Genomic DNA, 16700 nt, shown 5'->3' on the forward strand with positions numbered 1-16700 from the left:
TTTCTTATTTTTCAGCCCACCTAAACCAACGGTGTTCATCTCCGGTGTCATTGCAAGAGTGAGTTTACATGTTAATTTCTTTTCAGTCATTTGATTAAGAGGCCTTTTCACTTCATCACTGATTAGAGAAAGATTCTTAATTTTGATCTTTTCCCTTCCCTGTCATTTGACTTGATTGGGGTTTATATTTATATTTTATTTAAGCCTCCTTGAGTATTTTTTATTTTATTATGTTTTGGGTGAATAGCTATTTTGAAATTGTTTCTACTGTTTCAGTTTCAGAGTAGCAGCCATGTTAGGCTGTATTCGCAAAAAGAAAAGGAGTACTAGTGGCACCTTAGAGACTAACCAATTTATTTGGGCATAAGCTTTCGTGAGCTACAGCTCACTTCATCGGTTTGTGAGTTTAAAAATGTGAAGCTAGTGGGCTTTGTCCTGTATCCTTGATGCCACTGCGTCCACTTTTTTCAAAACTTGTTACAATACGGGCCATCTCCAGTAGCTTGATCCATGTGGGTAGACACCTGCTGAACTCAAATGGGCACCACACAAACATAAGGGTCCAGCCACACAGATCCAACTGCATGATCTAACTCTGTGTGTGTGTGTGATATGATAGAAGCACTTACACCCTTACTGCATCTCAGACATAAGTGTCTCATTAAAATTATACTGGGGAGATGCATAAATGTAATCAAGTAATGAGAATTCTGAAAAGCTGAGCTTAACCGTGCAATTGCCTACATTAACATTATTAGCTCCATCGCAGTGCACATATTTGGACTACATGTGCAACCCTTACTCACAAATGTGAGCACCTGTTCATGTAAATAGTCCATTAAAGTCAATGGATTACTTTTGGGCATACTGATGTAAGTGTTTCATAGTCTAGTTTCTTGTGGACAAACTTTTTTTCTATTTTGTAGTAGACTAAACTCCTTGTGGGGGGTAACGACTGTCAGTGCTCAAAAATGATAAATATGTGTTTTAGTTGCTTCCTATAATTATAATAGAGCTAAGGCATGAATATCAACATGATGTGATTAACATTAATTTGCCATGAGTTTAATAATAATTCATGCCCAAGCTCACTATAATTGTCAGTATATGGAATGTAACGTAACCTCCCTATATACTCAAAATGAATTACCCAAACTTGTGTCAATCATATTACCACCAATTGGTGAGGTGAAACTAAGCTAAGCGTGGGTTAAATGAGTGTAAATAAATTCGTTACAGTTATGTTTTGTTTGACCCAGACCCCACACCCTTACTAGACTGCAGTGTTCAGTTGGTAAGTTTAATTTATTTTGTGGGGCTGGAGCCAGAGGACCATTTAATCAGTGGTCAAGCTGCTGTGAATAGTCTTGTCAGAATCAGTTAGGAAAAATTTGCACCCTTGTATGTGCCCGGCCACCACAATGTCCTCTGCAAGACTTAAGTCCTGTATTGGAACTGTAGTGGGTGCCAGTGGAGAGGCGAAGCCCACACTCCCTGTGAACTGTGAAAGGTTTCCATGCCAACCCAACCTGATGGTGGTAATTGATCCACACTGGGGAAGTGATATAGCCACAAGATCTGACATGCCAAGAAGAGGCTGCTGCCATTTGCTCAAGCCCTTGAGCTGGAGTAGCAGAGACTTGCTGGCCTCAGAATGAGACTGGGTGTGTATTTCACCAATATAGTTGTGCTGGTCTTCCCCCGCATAAAGCTCAGCATTACTGTGCCTTTGAGGATTTCATCCTGAGATGTTTTGGGGGGTTTGTTTGTTCGTTTGCTTTTTACAGCCAAAGACATTTGCAGTACAATTTAGAAGCTTTAGTCTCACTTTGTTAGCTCTAAAATGGTGACATTTTGCCTTGGTGACATACAAACATCCTTCACGTTGCTGAGCATAAAAAAAAGGGACCTGGACTTTACAAGGTCCAGGCCTAGAGAAAATAGAAGGGAAGCCCTTTCCTTAGTTACCTTGGAACTTTTCCTTCCTCTAGCTTGTATCTTGCTCTATAGGAAACACTTCACTCCTTGGTAGGTTACTATGGTGACCTGCAGCATGCTTGCAGCCAGTGGTCTGCACTCCATAGCTCGGGCAGGCAGTACTGCACCTCCAGGCTCTACTGTGGCTGCCTTTATCTGATGAAGTGAGCTGTAGCTCACGAAAGCGTATGCGCAAATAAATTTGTTAGTCTCTAAGGTGCCACAAGTACTCCTTTTCTTTTTGCGGATACAGACTAACATGGCTGCTACTCTGAAATTTATCCTCAAACTTTGTCAGTTCACCACCAGCAAACAAACCCAGTGTTTGAACTAGGAGCCACTTTGGCAACCACATCCTTCAGTCGGAAACAGAGGGTTCTCTTCATAGCAGAGAAACATTTCTGGAGGACAGTGATAGACCCACTTTGGCAACTGGTTGCCTTCTAAAACACTCACCAGTCACATTTAGTGTGTTAACAATACCTGCATTCAGCCTGCCATCTCAAGCATATGTGAAAGGGGTGTAGGAGAGGGTACCCAAAAAAAAAAAATCAATGACAGCAGAGGAGAAAAAAGAGGGGAAAATATCACTTCAGAGAAGAAAATATCTTCAAAGAAGAGAAAGATTTAGTGCGGAGAGGGATTAAATGAAGCAATTTAATGGTGAAAGTTATAGTTAGCCTAATGTTTGCAAGTTGTTGTAGCTGTGTTGGTCCCAGGATATTAGAGAGACAAGGTGGGTGAGGTAATATCTTTCATTGGATCAACTTCTGTTGGTGAAAGAGACAAGATTTCGAACTACACAGAGCACTTCAGGTCTAGGAAAGGTACTCAGAGTGTCACAACTAAATACAAGTTGGAGCAGATTGTTTAGCATAAGTAGTTAACACATGTTCTAAGAGACCATTCAAGGTGAAGTGGCCTGAGAGCACCTCCCTAGTCTTTGGCCAAAAAAGGGGGAGGTTAGTGAGTTACAGATTGTTGTAATAAGCCATAAATCCAGTGTCTTTATTAAGACCATGAGTTTTAGTGTCTAGAAGAGTTATGAATTTAAATTCCCAGACTCATCTTCTGCAGGTATTGTGCAGGTTTCCTTTGAGGATGAGGACTAAGAGGTCAGATATTGTGTGATTGTTTTGTGAAAAGTGTTCACCCACAGGTGATATAGTGTTTTTGTCTTTTATCATTTTTCTGTGAGAATTCATGTGAGAGCTCAGTTGTTATCTGGTTTCACCCACATAGAATCATCTGACTGGACACCTAACAGTAGACAAAAACAGCACGCTTGATGATTACATTGATAGCTTCAGGAAAAAAATTGACTGAAATCCTTAAACATCCCATTCACCACAGTCTCTCCACTGCTGAGAAGACAGCAACACTGTCCCTGAAATCCACCCATCAGATAGTGATCAAACCAGCAGACAAAAGGTGCACCATTCTAGTCTTCAGCTGTGATGACTATATCAGTGAGACCAACCGCCAACTCTCTGACACCACCTACTATAAAGAACTCAAAGACCCCCCCACACACACCACAGTTCATCCAGGAATTTAAGGATATCATCAAATCCTTCCCCAAACAACTCCAAGAAAATCTCTACAACCTCATCCCCCATGAACTGCCCCCCCAGAGACCTTCTACGTGCTTCCCAAGGTACATAAACAGAGGAACCCAGGCAGACCTATCATATCTGGGCATGGCGCTTTTATTGAAGGAATATCAAGACTCATAGAAACCATCCTCAAACCACTCACCACACAAAGGGACAGCTTCCTCCATGACACAAACAACTTCCTCCACAAACTCTGCAACATTACAGCCTCCTTCAGAACACTATCCTTGACACCAAGGATATCAACTCCCTCTACACCAACATCCCTCACAATGATGGCATCGCTGCCTGCCTTGAATCTACAAGACAAAGGACAACACTCAGATATCCAGCCAAAACACAACACCAAACTCATCCATTTCATTGTCACCCATAACAGTTTTACGTGCAACAACAAACACTTTGTCCAAGCCATGGAAACAGCTGTGGGTACTAGAATGGCTCCCAGTATGCCAACCTGTTCATGCACCCCCATGAGGAAGAATTTCTGGACAAATGCACCACAAAACCAGTGATATACCTGAGATACATTGATGATATTTTCATCCTCTGGACAGATAACCTAAACTCCCTCATAGATTTCCACCACAACTTCAGCAACCACCACCTGTCCATTAAATTCTCTTTAGAACACTCCCACACCAGCCTCAACTTCCTGGACACGATGATCAGCTTCAACAGTGAAACCTTTCAGACAACTATATACAAGAAACCCATGGATCACCACACACATTTTCAGAGATCCAGTTACCAACCCAAACACACCAAGAAATCTGTTATGTACAGTCAGGCCCTCAGATTCCACAGAATATGCTCAGAGGAGAAACTGCAAGATACACACCTTAACACACTAAAAACTGCCTTTGTCAAACAAGGACACTCCACCAGAGAAGTAGATCACGTCATGGAACAGGCCATCCAAATTCCACAAGAGAACCCACTTCAATACAGGAAAAAAAAACCCTTCAACCCCACACCAGTAGTTGTCACCTGCCACCCAACACTGTAACCCATATAAGGTATCAATAAACAATTACAGCCCATACTCAATGGGGACCTGAAAGAAATATTTCCCAAACCCCTTCTTCTGGCCTTCAAACAATCCCCTGATCTCAGTAAGCTCATCAGAAGCAAGAGCCCGACAACCAGGACACACCAACACAAAGTAGCACCGGACCCTGTCAGATCAACAGGTGCAAAACCTACCTACCTATTTCCACTGCTACATTGACCAGTACCTCCCACAACACACCTTTCAAGATCCATGGCTCCTACGTATGCCTATTGCACCTTGTGGTGTACCTCATCCAGTGCACTAAATATCCCAACAACTATGTGGGTGAAACCAGACAATTACTATGCTCTCAAATGAAGTCACATAGAAAAGTGATAAAAGACAAACACCATATCACTCATGGGCCAACCCTTTCACTAAATGTCATTTCATATCTGACCTCTCAGTCTTTGTCCTAAGGGAAATCTGCACAACACTTTCAAAAGACAAATTCATAACTTTGCTAGACACTAAATATCACAGTCTAACTAAAAACACTGGATTCATGGCTTGTTATAACAATATGTAACTCACTAACTTCCCCTTTTTTGTCCTATGACTGAAGAGGTGTGAATAGGCCACTTCACCTTGAATGGTGTCATAGAATAGACTAGGTGGGTGAGTTATATCTTTTATTGGACCAACTTCTGTTGGTGAAAGAGACTAGCTTTCAAGCCACACAGAGCTCTCCTTCTTAGAATGTGTTTACTTCTGTTAAGCAATCTGTTTCACCGTGTATTTAGTTGTGACACTGAGTACCTTTTCCAGACCTGAAGAGAAGCTCTCTGTAGCTCAAAAGTTTGTCTTTCAGCAATAGAAATAGGTCCAATAAAATATATCACCTCTCCCACCTTATCTCTCTAATGAACAATATGGCACTGAAACAGCAAAGGCAAACTTGACAAAATATAGAGGGGACATTAGGGTAAAATGGAGGGAAAGAAAGTAAAGCAGACATAGGATTTCTGTTTTGTATAAAGTCACTTCTTACAACATTGTCAGTCTGCCAGTAAGCAGAAGTTAAAGTGTTTCTGGCCTAAACATAAGAAAATTAGATTCTTCCCCAGCGTTTAGACAGGGATATGGTGATACTCCCTCTCTCGTCCCTGCCCCTTTGGATGCTAATGATTGTCCTCCATTGCTTTTTGAAGGGTTGACAGGGATGACTTCACAGACAGAAATAAGCAGCTGCCTGATTCCTTGCTGATTTTACAGCAAATACATACTACTGCAATTGACCTGGTTTTGCAGAGTAGGTGTTAGGTGATGATGGCACAGGTGGGACCAATGCTTCTTTAAAAGGGACATTCTGAGCTTGAAATCTAAGCCAGGTTTATACTTTTGAGTTAAAAGCAGTTTGGGTATGCAGCTCCCCTGGTGGAATTCTGTTTATTTGTGTGGTTTAACAAACTCCTTTCTCCTGTTTTTAAAATGTTTTCCCCTCCCTTGCTGCTGTGTGAAAAAATTGTCACAAATAAGGAAACTGAGCATAATGAACCAGTGAAACTGAGGCCATGTCTACACGTACAGCTGCGCCACTGCAGCGCATCTCGTGAAGACGCCATGTGCCAATGTGAGAGAGCTCTCCCATCAACGTAAAATCACCTCAATGAGTGGAAGTAGCTATGTCAGCGGAAGAAACTCTCCCGCCAACAGATAAGCACTTATGTCAGTGTAACGTATGTCGCTTAGGGGACGTTTTATTCACACCCCTGAGCGACATACATTTTCCCGACGTAGATTGTAGTGTAGAAATAGCCTGACTTTACACAAAGTGCTGACACTGCAGAAACCAAAAACAGAAAAATGTTCTCTCTCCAGTCTGTAAGATACAGTCATTTTAGGTGCTCCTTGGAACAACAGTAGGTGAAAATTTTCAGACAGAAGTGTGATTTTTTTTAAGTTGACAAAATCACTGTTAAATATGCCAACATAGAGTGCATGCAGTGTGTGTGCAAAGGAAGAAAGGAATTAGAGGGACCCACAATGTTTTTCATATGCTCTTTATGCTTTAATAAAAAAAAATACTATCAGTTTGAACTGGTTGGCATGTTTTTTCCATGTTTGTGTTTTTACTGGTGTGTTCTTTAACAGGGTGATAAAGACTTCCCTCCAGCTGCCGCTCAGGTGGCTCACCAAAAACCTCATCCCTCTGTGGAAAAGCTTCCTCATCCACAACACGTCAATCAGCACATCCACCAGCCTCGCAAGTGAGCCCTCTGTCAAAAAGCCAGCCAAACTGCATCAGTGAATACATTGTAGAAAGAAGAGATTAGAGTTTTTAGGATTCATGCTACCAAATCAATAAAACTGGCCTTTAAAAATGATATATGTTGCTTTTGCCTGAATTCTCCATGGTTTAATAAAAATGGAGACTTCATTAGATTCTGTTACTCCAGATGGAAAACATGCTGCTTCGCTGTTGTGTGTTTGCTGATCAAGAGCATTACTCAGTTTTTCCAGTTCATTTTTGCTTAGCATTGTAATATATCTGTTATTGCCAAGACCAAACTTGAACATAAATAATTAATCTGATGAATGGATTTAGATGCAGGATTGCCATAGCCAATAGCAGAGGTAGCTTTAATGTTAAACCTGTTGGGGATCATATAAGATTTTGTGTTTGGTTTATTTGATGTGGGGAGGATGTTTTTTGTATTTGTTTGGGAGGTTTGTAATACATGGGAGTCTGATTTTTATAGAATCTTGCAATCTGGACTATATTTGTAATCTAGAATATAAAAAAGAATGTTACTAAAGTTTTTATGCTTTAGATTCTCTCCTTTGAATTTAGCCATGGCAGAGAAGAATTGACCAGAAACCATGCTCAAATAAGGTGTGGGGAGAGGAATCTAGTTGATCCTTCATGACACATGTTCCACTTACACCACCTCTTCCATGTAGACGTTGCACATATGAAGTGCTGTAGCTTTAGGTGGGAGGAAGATGTCAAAATAGGGGGAAGCCTGTTCTATGCAATGTCATTCCTCAGCTCAGCTGTTGAATTTGTGAGACTTCAGGACCCTGTGAAGCCTTTCTAAATAAAGTGAGTAATAAGGCATAACGGTGTGTAGTAAATCAATGAGGTGCAAGCAGTCCAATACTGTGAAGAAGTGAGCTCCCTTACTTCCCACTGAGAGAGTTGATGGAACTCAGCATCTCACAGAATTGGGCCCAGAATAGAAGGGTAAATTCCTTTAACTTAAATACAGTATATGGTTACTGTTCTAAAATATGGACTATCTGTAACTGTAAATGTGGATAACATCATCATGCATGGTCTGTTATATACCATGTTTGATGTTTTTGCTATTCTTTTACCATAGGCAAGCAGATGATGATACAGATGAGATATACCATTTTAACTAACATAATCCGATTAGTCAAGGTTAGGTCTGGCCATGTGTATAAATCTTTTTATGCTTGCACAGTTTAAAATCACTAGCTCTATCAAAATCAGTACCCCTATCAATTGCCTCCCACATCTAATCTCTATACACCCATGAAAAAATTTTAAAAACACGTAGCCTGTATTTTGTAATATGTACTTGAATTTTTAAAGGAATATAAATACACTACAGGCTTTAGTACCCTGCAGGATTATAGAACTTCACTTCAGGGAATGTGGCCACTTGGACCAACAGTGAAGTCACTCATCTGGCAAACCCTGGGAGCTCTGGGCCGCTCAGGGCTTTGGTGGTGCATTTAGGGTTAAAATCAAATAGCATGAAAAAGTAGTGAGAGGAGAGCTTTAAAAATACTCTTTAAAACCATGCTAAATAAAGTCATGATTATTCTTTGAGTGGCTGATTATTGTAAACTGAAATAGAAAAACTAGTGGTATTTTCTAAATGGGATAATTTAGTTCACTGTGAGTAAGATTTACCCCTGTGCAGAGGCCCTGCACAAGGGCTGTGCGTCACTTGGTGAGGATCCTCTACACAGAGAAATGAACTTCACCCTGTATGCATTCATGTACATCTGCAGACCAACAAAAAGTATAGTCTGGCTATACGATCCTTTAGTAAATGAAATAAGATTGTGAATTTCTTGGGCTTCTGGGAAAATATTCAAATTTAATAAAAATGTATGCAGGGATATTTTCTTGTCAGCTGTCTTCACCGTACTGTCAGCTTAAGAGACTTGTGAACTGTACTTGCCTTAAGGATGGAGCATCCGCTCAAATTAAAATGTGCATATTCAGCATTTGAAAAAACCATACTGAAACACACAGCACAGGCCCCTTCTCTAAGGGCACAGTCTTGTAATCCCTTCCACTGTGGTTTTGTTAAAGCCAATAGAATTACTTACCTGAGTGAGTTGACTTGCGTTTTGGGGCAGTCACTGTCTACTCCTCTTTTTGTACAGTGGCTACTGCAATGGGGCCTCATGCTTCGTTTGCCTTTAGGCACTATTGTAAAACATGGCTAATATTAATAATACTTGCTTGTTGGCAGGATTCAGCCCTAAAGCATTGCTGATACGCTAATGGTCCAGTCAACAGTTGGCACTGTCCTGCACCAGTACATCTTCCTCAGTTATTTAGTGGTATGTGGGTACTGGCTTTGGAATTTACTTGTGTCTAGCAATAGGAGATGACACTGCATGCTTCCACTGATTCGTTACTTATTACAGTGACCATCAAACTTATTGTTAAAAGCTAGGCACATGGATAGTTACATAGTTCTCCTATTGCTGGTTGTCAGTGGAATAAATACAGTATATATAGACAACCTTTGCAGCATCCATTAGATAGTCTAGACAGCTGTAGCTGTGTGCAGCAGAAAATTTCTCAGATAGTTTTAGCGATTTTAGAATTAATATAAGCTTAGAGGGACTCGCTCTGTATAGACATAGTATAGAAACTGTTGGATATCCATGTTTGCACACATAGCACCACCTTGTCCAAAATAAAAAAATCTGAGCCAGGGGATGGATTGGGTGCTGCTGCTGCAGGATATATTTTAATTAAATAATTGCATTTTAACAGCCTTTAAGTGCGATATAAAGTATCCAGATGTTCAGCTGTTAACCTGAAATGAATGTTTGACGTTTCCGGGAATAGAATTGTCAGCATGGTAATGTAACAATAAAAATGGCTCCTGTGGTATATATTTGTGTACCTCTCCATAGGTACAATACATCTGAACTGTTATTTGATTCTTACTCAAAATGTTAAGCAATGATTCAACATTTGAACTAGTGACATTTATTGAGGTTGCTTGGCACAAGATACGGGAAGTTTTAAATAGATTCTCATCCTGTGAAGTATTCCTGGATCATTTAAAATAAAACTAGCTGCTGTCTACTAGACTGTTGGTTGCTAATGCTAGTTATGAAACCGAAAATCCGGGGATCCCCAGAAGTTCTTCGTGTAGAACAGATGTAGAAGCTGGGGAAACTAGGTACAGCAGTTTGTCTTAAATTGATATGGTAAAGGAAATGGTACTTAACATTTTAATGTAGTACTTGTTTCAGTTCTGTTCTCTCTCAATGCAAAAGGTTTTATAATCAGCATAGTAGTAAACTTCTCAAACTCCTTTAACACGATGTATAGATTTGTAGCACCCTTTGTAACAAGCTAGTTTAAAAAAACTAAGATCACAATATTTTTGGAGACTTACTGGTAGTAGTAATTTATTATTATTACTACTTACATAGCACTATAAATGTGCGTGGTGCTTCACAGTACACCTAAAGATGGATTCCCTGCTCTGAGGAGTTTACTGTCTAAAGCTCTGATGCTGCAAACATGTACACGTGTTTAACTTTACAGACATGACTTGTTCTATGAACTTCATTGGGACAAACCACATGCATAACAGACAGCTTCCCCATTCTAGAATTCACAAACCTGAAGTGGTGGGATATTAAGCCTAATAAAGATGGAGTGAAATTTTCACTGTTTGTGAATACTTTGGGGTGGTCTTTTAGCACTGGAGGTTGCCTTTTTCATTTACAGGTGATGTCTTGTGCAGGTTTTACTGTAATTGAGAGGGTGCAAGGAATCTACATTAATGAAAAAAAATTTCCTCAAACCATTGGTACTTAGATGGGGTCATATAATATATACCCTCTCAGAAAAACTTGGTAACTCCACATGGTCGCTGTGTGACTTTTTAACTATTCCTGCCCTCAGGTTGTAGTTGTGGATCATGCAGGAGGCGGGCTACCTACTCTGAAGATATGGGTGGGAAGGGGCTGTAGTTGTGTGGATGGACTGAGGACTCCATGGAATGTTAGCTGCTCTGAGTTCTTTTTCTAGGCCCCGTGCTCCCTGGTAATGTGAGACTACATACCCACGGGCCATTCATTCCAATAGCTGCATAAATGACAGATTCTCTAGGGAAGCGGGGCTCGGGGTGATACTGGGGCACATGTTATTGCTATTTAGTACAACATTACCTGTGGATATCTGCCATCTCCTGAGGGGAGAAGGCTCCTGAGCCCTAGCTGTAATGCGTTAAGGTGGAGAAGCCTCCAGGGGCTTGGAAGGGATAGAAAGCATGAAGTGGAGACGTTGCTTCTTTTTTCTGCATCCCTGAAAGCCTCTCAGGAATTTGTTTCTCCTGATTCCTCTCAGCCCACATCAATTGACAGAGAGTATCTGGCGAATGGTATTTTCCTTCACCTTTCTATAATATCCTGGGAAAGGCTTTGGGACTGGAAGGCTTGGAGAAGAGATGGAAAAGAATGTTTTGTACAAAGTGGTCCACAAAATGAAAAAAACTGAGGATTTATTTATTTATATTTAAGACTTGTCCCTTTCCCTCTCCTGCAAGCTACTGAGCTGAGGCAGGAACAGGGGCACAACATTCTAAGCGGACTATTTATTACTGCTTGGAGGTGGCAGAGGTATTAAGATGTGATCATTTATGCAACCTGTACTGATCTCACAACACTTGCTAAGGGCCAGGTTTGAAATGCAGACACCAAGCCTATTACAAGATACACGCTTGCAAGTGATCTGGTAAGTAGCCCTGTAATACAATCCCTGCTGCCCAGCTTGTCTTTGAGGTATTTGTAGCAAACTGAAGTCCGTAGTATTCTACACTCACAGCATTAAAAAAAAAAAGCTTTTGTAATCTATGATTTTCAGGATTCTAAAAGTTGATTTGCGGTTAGTGAATGATGAATATAATACCACAGTGCCTACTGACGATAGTGAGGACACCTGTGTTACCTTGTAGTTCTCTCATTATTGTGTGTGTATATGTGAGCAAAAATTCTGTAGCAAAATGTTTTTACCCTTGCTTCTGGCTGATAATCAGGTGACTGTGTACAAAAGCAGGCAAAGTAACTTCATCCCAAGGCATTCTCAGTAAACCAAGCGATGTATGGTGTCAATGGGAGTCAATCTTTTTATAACAAATGTTTCTGGAAGTTCAAAACCATTTATTCATTTCAGGTTAAACTCAAGTGTTTTCTGCACTTAGTGGCAGCTTCAGAAGCTGGAATAACTTGCGGCTCACGGTATTTTGAATGTGACAGGAACCCCAGGCCATGTTTGAAATCTCATAAGGCAATCTATTCTTTTGAGAATCCTAGCCAGGTTCCTCCTCCACTGCGGGGAGACTGTACTTGGCTAACCAAACCATATATACCTTCTGAGGTTTGCCCATTACAAGAATAATAGAAATTAGAGCTAGAAAGATAATGTCTCAGGTCCAGGAAATAAAAGTTCAGCCTTTCCTTGCCTCAGTTCCCCATCTGTAAAATGGGGAGAATCGCACTTCCCTACCTCACAGGGGTGTGATGAGGCTAAATACATTTAAAATTATGAAATACTTTGAGGTTTAGTGATGAAAAGTGCTATATAAAAGCTAGGTATTATTACTGTAATGGAATTGAAATAAGTAGCCTATTGTAGCATGACAGGAGAAGATATAGATTAGATTTAAAATGCTATATTGTGAAGAGGCTGTTACTACATGGATGGCAAAACCAACCCCTCCAATGCTAAGATGGGTTGAGGTACACGGGAACAGAATCTTTCAAGGAGGTGATCTACATGGTGAGGATATACAGCCTTAGGATCCACTGGCATAGAATCCTCTGCCTTTCCATTGCAGCTCAATGTACTACTCACACTCACATGTGCAGGCTTTTGCAGGATCAGGCCGAAAGACAGATGAGTTAGCTCCATCTTCATTAAATTTATGGTTAAGCCCTGCTTAATTATTTTAAAGAAAAATATTTTAGCCTTTACCTCTTAAAGGACATTTAGGGCTTGTCTACACTGCCACGTTACAGCGCTGAAACGTGCAGCGCTCGGCGTTGGGGAGTGTTTTTTCAAACCCCTGAGCGAGAAAGTTGCAGCGCTGTAAAGTGCCAATGTAGACAAGCCCGTATTTAACCTTAGGTTTTTCTGTAATTTTAAAATGATTTATAACTCTTGCTCTCTAATGATGCTTAGCGCTTGCCTCCATTTTGTACAATTAAACCTCACGCCTTTTTAAAAAAATCTGTTTTAACCCTTGCCTATTTCCATTGCTGACACAAAGCAGGCAGGCCAGGAAAAGCAAGTTATTGCTGAGGTAGTCTCAGTGCTTAACTGAGTAGAATGCAAGTGGCATCACAAGGGCAAAGTGCTGGGAGAATCTAGAGCCAGTGAAAGTGGTAGGCTTTCAACCTCTGCCCCCAATAGACCCCTGGAGATGGAGGATGCATCAGGTGCAACTGCCCTAGAGCTAGTGGAAGGAAGGGAATGGGAGTAGGCCCTAGTCCAGGGGTGGGCAAACTTTTTGGCCGGAGGGCCACATCTGGGTATGGAAATTGTATGGCGGGCCATGAATGCTCACAGAATTGGGGGTTGGGGTGCAGCAGGGGGTGAGGGCTCTGAGGTGGGGCCAAAAATGAGGAGTTCAGGGTGCAGGAGAGGGGCTCTGGGCTGGGTCAGGGGATTGGTGTGCAGGGGGAGGGGCAGAAAGGTGAGGGCTCCGGCTGGGGGTGAGGTGTTGGGGGTGCAGGAGGTTGCTCTGGGCTGGGATGGAGGGGTTTGGAGGGCGATCAGGGATGGGGCAGGTGCATGGGTCGAGGATGGGGTCCAGGGGTCCAGGTTCTGGATGGCACTTACCTCAAGCAGCTCCCAGAAGTAGCAGCATGTCCCCCCTCCAGCTCCTATGTGGAGGCACATCCAGGTGGCTTTGCATGTTGCCCTGTTCACAGATGCTGCCCCTGCAGCTCCCATTGGCTGCAGTTTCTGGGATAGTGGAGGGACTCTCTTAAAAAAAAAGGGTAAGTGAATCTGCACCAGTTGAACTTGATGGTGCTCAGTAAAAGTGACTTTCGTTAGAAAATTATATTGCAGACAAAATGGCCAGCTACAGTTCTGTACAGTCCCAGAGCCCTAAACTCCCATTGACTTGAATGGGAGGTGAGGGCATTCAGCAGCATCCGGCAGGATTTGGGCTCCATTCATAATTCAGTGATTTGTAAGTGTGCATGACTGTGAATTTTCTTCCAGGGCAAGGAGAGGGGAGAAATGTTTACATGTAAGGTTTAAAATTTTACAGGCTTCCAGTTATCTACAGGGCTCAGCCCAGGAAAGCATATGTTGGTCATGTGTGCTACAATAGGCAGAACCGGGCATATATATTTTATAGGTTGTGGAATCAAGACATAATTCAACTAAAACTGAGCCCTCAGATTATATCTGATATTCTAATCCAGCCACACACTGAGAAAAAGAGTAGTCAGTTTTAGAATCTGAGATCTGATATTTTATTCATCTCATGGAGATGGAGCAATGTGGGCTCAGACTTCAGTGAATACATTTATGAAATGAACACCTTTAATGTCCTTTACATTATAGTTTCTCAGTGTTGAATATTTAAATCTGAGCGGTTTGTTTTAAAAAAATAGTTTAAGTAGAAGCTGATTCTATGCTCAGTTCCTATTCTCATGAAAAACTGTAACAAATAGCCCAAGTGAGAACTTTTTTTCCATATAGTCTGATTTATCAACCAGAACAGGATAAACATTAGCCTACTGCTGATGTGACAAATGTGACAGCTGGAGGGGTCTGGAATGAATACAGAAACCTTAAATAAGCTTTTCAATTGAGCTCATTATGAGGACATTTGTTAAACACACAGCCTCTTCTTTTGCTGTGCCAAGCAGCTCTTAGCATATACACATTGGAAACCTATATTTATAGCACAAGGGCTCCATGTTGCATGCTAATTCCTGGTTCACCATTAGCCGATTGTTTCTAAGTTAAATATTGATGAGAAGTATAGACCGTGATCTGACTATTTATCATGGTTTTGAATAATCCTCTCTCCTGAGTTCGTATATTTACTTCAATAGATGTTAGTGCATTAATATACACTTTTCTGAATGTTATTGTATGCAGAATCAATAACTGCTTTTGATGGTCAATCTTTTTATAACTGGTGTGATTTTATCCCGTGGAGGCAGGCGACAAAGTGCAGAACATTCCATCAGCCTTCTTGTGCAGGAATCTATATCAACAGAACTTAAGCAAAGTCTTCCTGGATTCCCTGCCAGATGTCAGCCGTCAAATCTTTTAGTGTAAGGAAATTTTACAGCATCTCTACTGTAGATGGCCCAGATCCTGCCAACAGAGTCTGCACATCCACGGCGTCCTGTTGAATTCAGTGGCCCTCCTCGTGGGTAGTATAAAGGTAATTACAGACTTTGGTTGCAGGAGGGAGGGATCTGTTATCTGAGTTAAAGTGGTAATCTCCAGAAACGTACCCACAGCAACTGTAAGATATCAACTTGAAAAATAGTAAAACAGGAGAATTAAGAGCCAGCTCCTGGACTGCAGCTGAGCGCTAATCCCTAGCATTATAGTGCTGCTTCAAAAATGCTATTACAGTAGACACTTGTTTGCATCAACACTTTATAAGAGCAACTGCCGCTTATGAGCAGCATTTCCCCGGGACCACGTTCTCTCCTGTGAATGGTCAATACTCCCCATAACAGCCAGAGCTGCGTAGGAGCAACGTAGCAAAAGGGCGCCTGATATGTTGCTACTACTGTATTCTGATCTGATACCATTGTTACATTCACCTTGCTCTGGTGTAAACTACACAGGAGCAGGATCAACAATACACCAGGCCTGGAAGGCTCAGTTGTTCTGCACACTGAGGTGAGTGGGTAGCTTCTCCATTTCTCAAGACAGCGACTGGGGGTCGGGTCTCATTTACAATCCAATATCAGTTTAGTGTGCTAATCCTGTATGTACTTAAGGGTTGTTTCTCAGTAATTTCTCTTGTTTCCAGCCAAGTTAAGTTTTGCTTTTCTACTTCAGTGTATTGATTTATTTCCCATCACTCATATTAATCTCTGTACATGCAGTAATAATAAACAAACTGGGACAGGAAGGAATTGAGTCAAACTTGACTGCCTTTAAGTCGTGCTGCTTGGCATTGTAAGAGGGATCAGGCCTTCAGCCCTGGAAAATGTATACACTTTGGCCCTGATCCTACAAGGAGACATTCAGGCAGACTCCTGCACCTGCACAGCCCCACTGACTGCAAGGGAAGGGAGCTGGAGTTCATGGGGGCTCAACAGAGGCACAGGGGGTTCACCTATGAACCTCTCCTTGCTAGACTGGGGACTTAAAATGGTGGCAGTAACTGTTTTTACTTTTTATTGGAAAGCTCCACCAACTGCTATTGTGTAAGGTGGTTTGTTGGCAAGCAGGAGCGGTCACTACTATGAAGCAGACATACCCATGCATATGCAACCCACACACCTCGTCGGTGTGGTGCTCTGTCCCAGCTTGTGGCACCAAGACCACTTCGAGATGAATGAGTCTGTCCTACAGCCTTAGCTAAGGGCCACGTGGCCACATGCAGGAGAGGCTTATGCATTTAGCTCCATAGGTCCCAGGTTCGATCTGCCTGCTGACAACCAGAGTCTGTCAGCATTACAAGAAGGGGCCTGTCCGGGATTTCAACGGGGAAGTCTCTGAAGCTCAGGATGCGCTTCCTCAGCTAGGGGAAGTATGTAACCCACACACCTGGGGGGTGTGGTGTTCTCTCCCATCTAGTGGCACCAAGACCACTTAGAGTTAAATG

General features: G+C 41.7%; 1 protein-coding gene across 2 annotated transcripts in view; it reads left to right on the forward strand.

Annotated features, from left to right (window-relative positions):
* Positions 1–8449, forward strand: part of DAP (death associated protein) — a 90959-nt gene extending 82510 nt beyond the window's left edge. Inside the window, exons 3-4 of one of the 2 annotated variants that reach the window (XM_084618422.1) lie at positions 16–58; positions 6742–8449. In XM_084618422.1, coding sequence (XP_084474548.1) covers positions 16–58; positions 6742–6861 — 163 coding nt within the window. In that variant the 3' untranslated portion in view covers positions 6862–8449. Of the gene's footprint in view, positions 1–15; positions 59–6102; positions 6632–6741 lie in introns of those variants that run through there. The other variant, XM_084618421.1, reaches the window with a different exon arrangement.
* The last annotated feature ends 8251 nt before the right edge of the window (positions 8450–16700 follow it).

The sequence above is a fragment of the Lepidochelys olivacea genome, assembly GCF_965140295.1.
Source record: "Lepidochelys olivacea isolate rLepOli2 genome assembly, chromosome: 2".
Classification (NCBI taxonomy): Eukaryota; Metazoa; Chordata; order Testudines; family Cheloniidae; genus Lepidochelys; species Lepidochelys olivacea.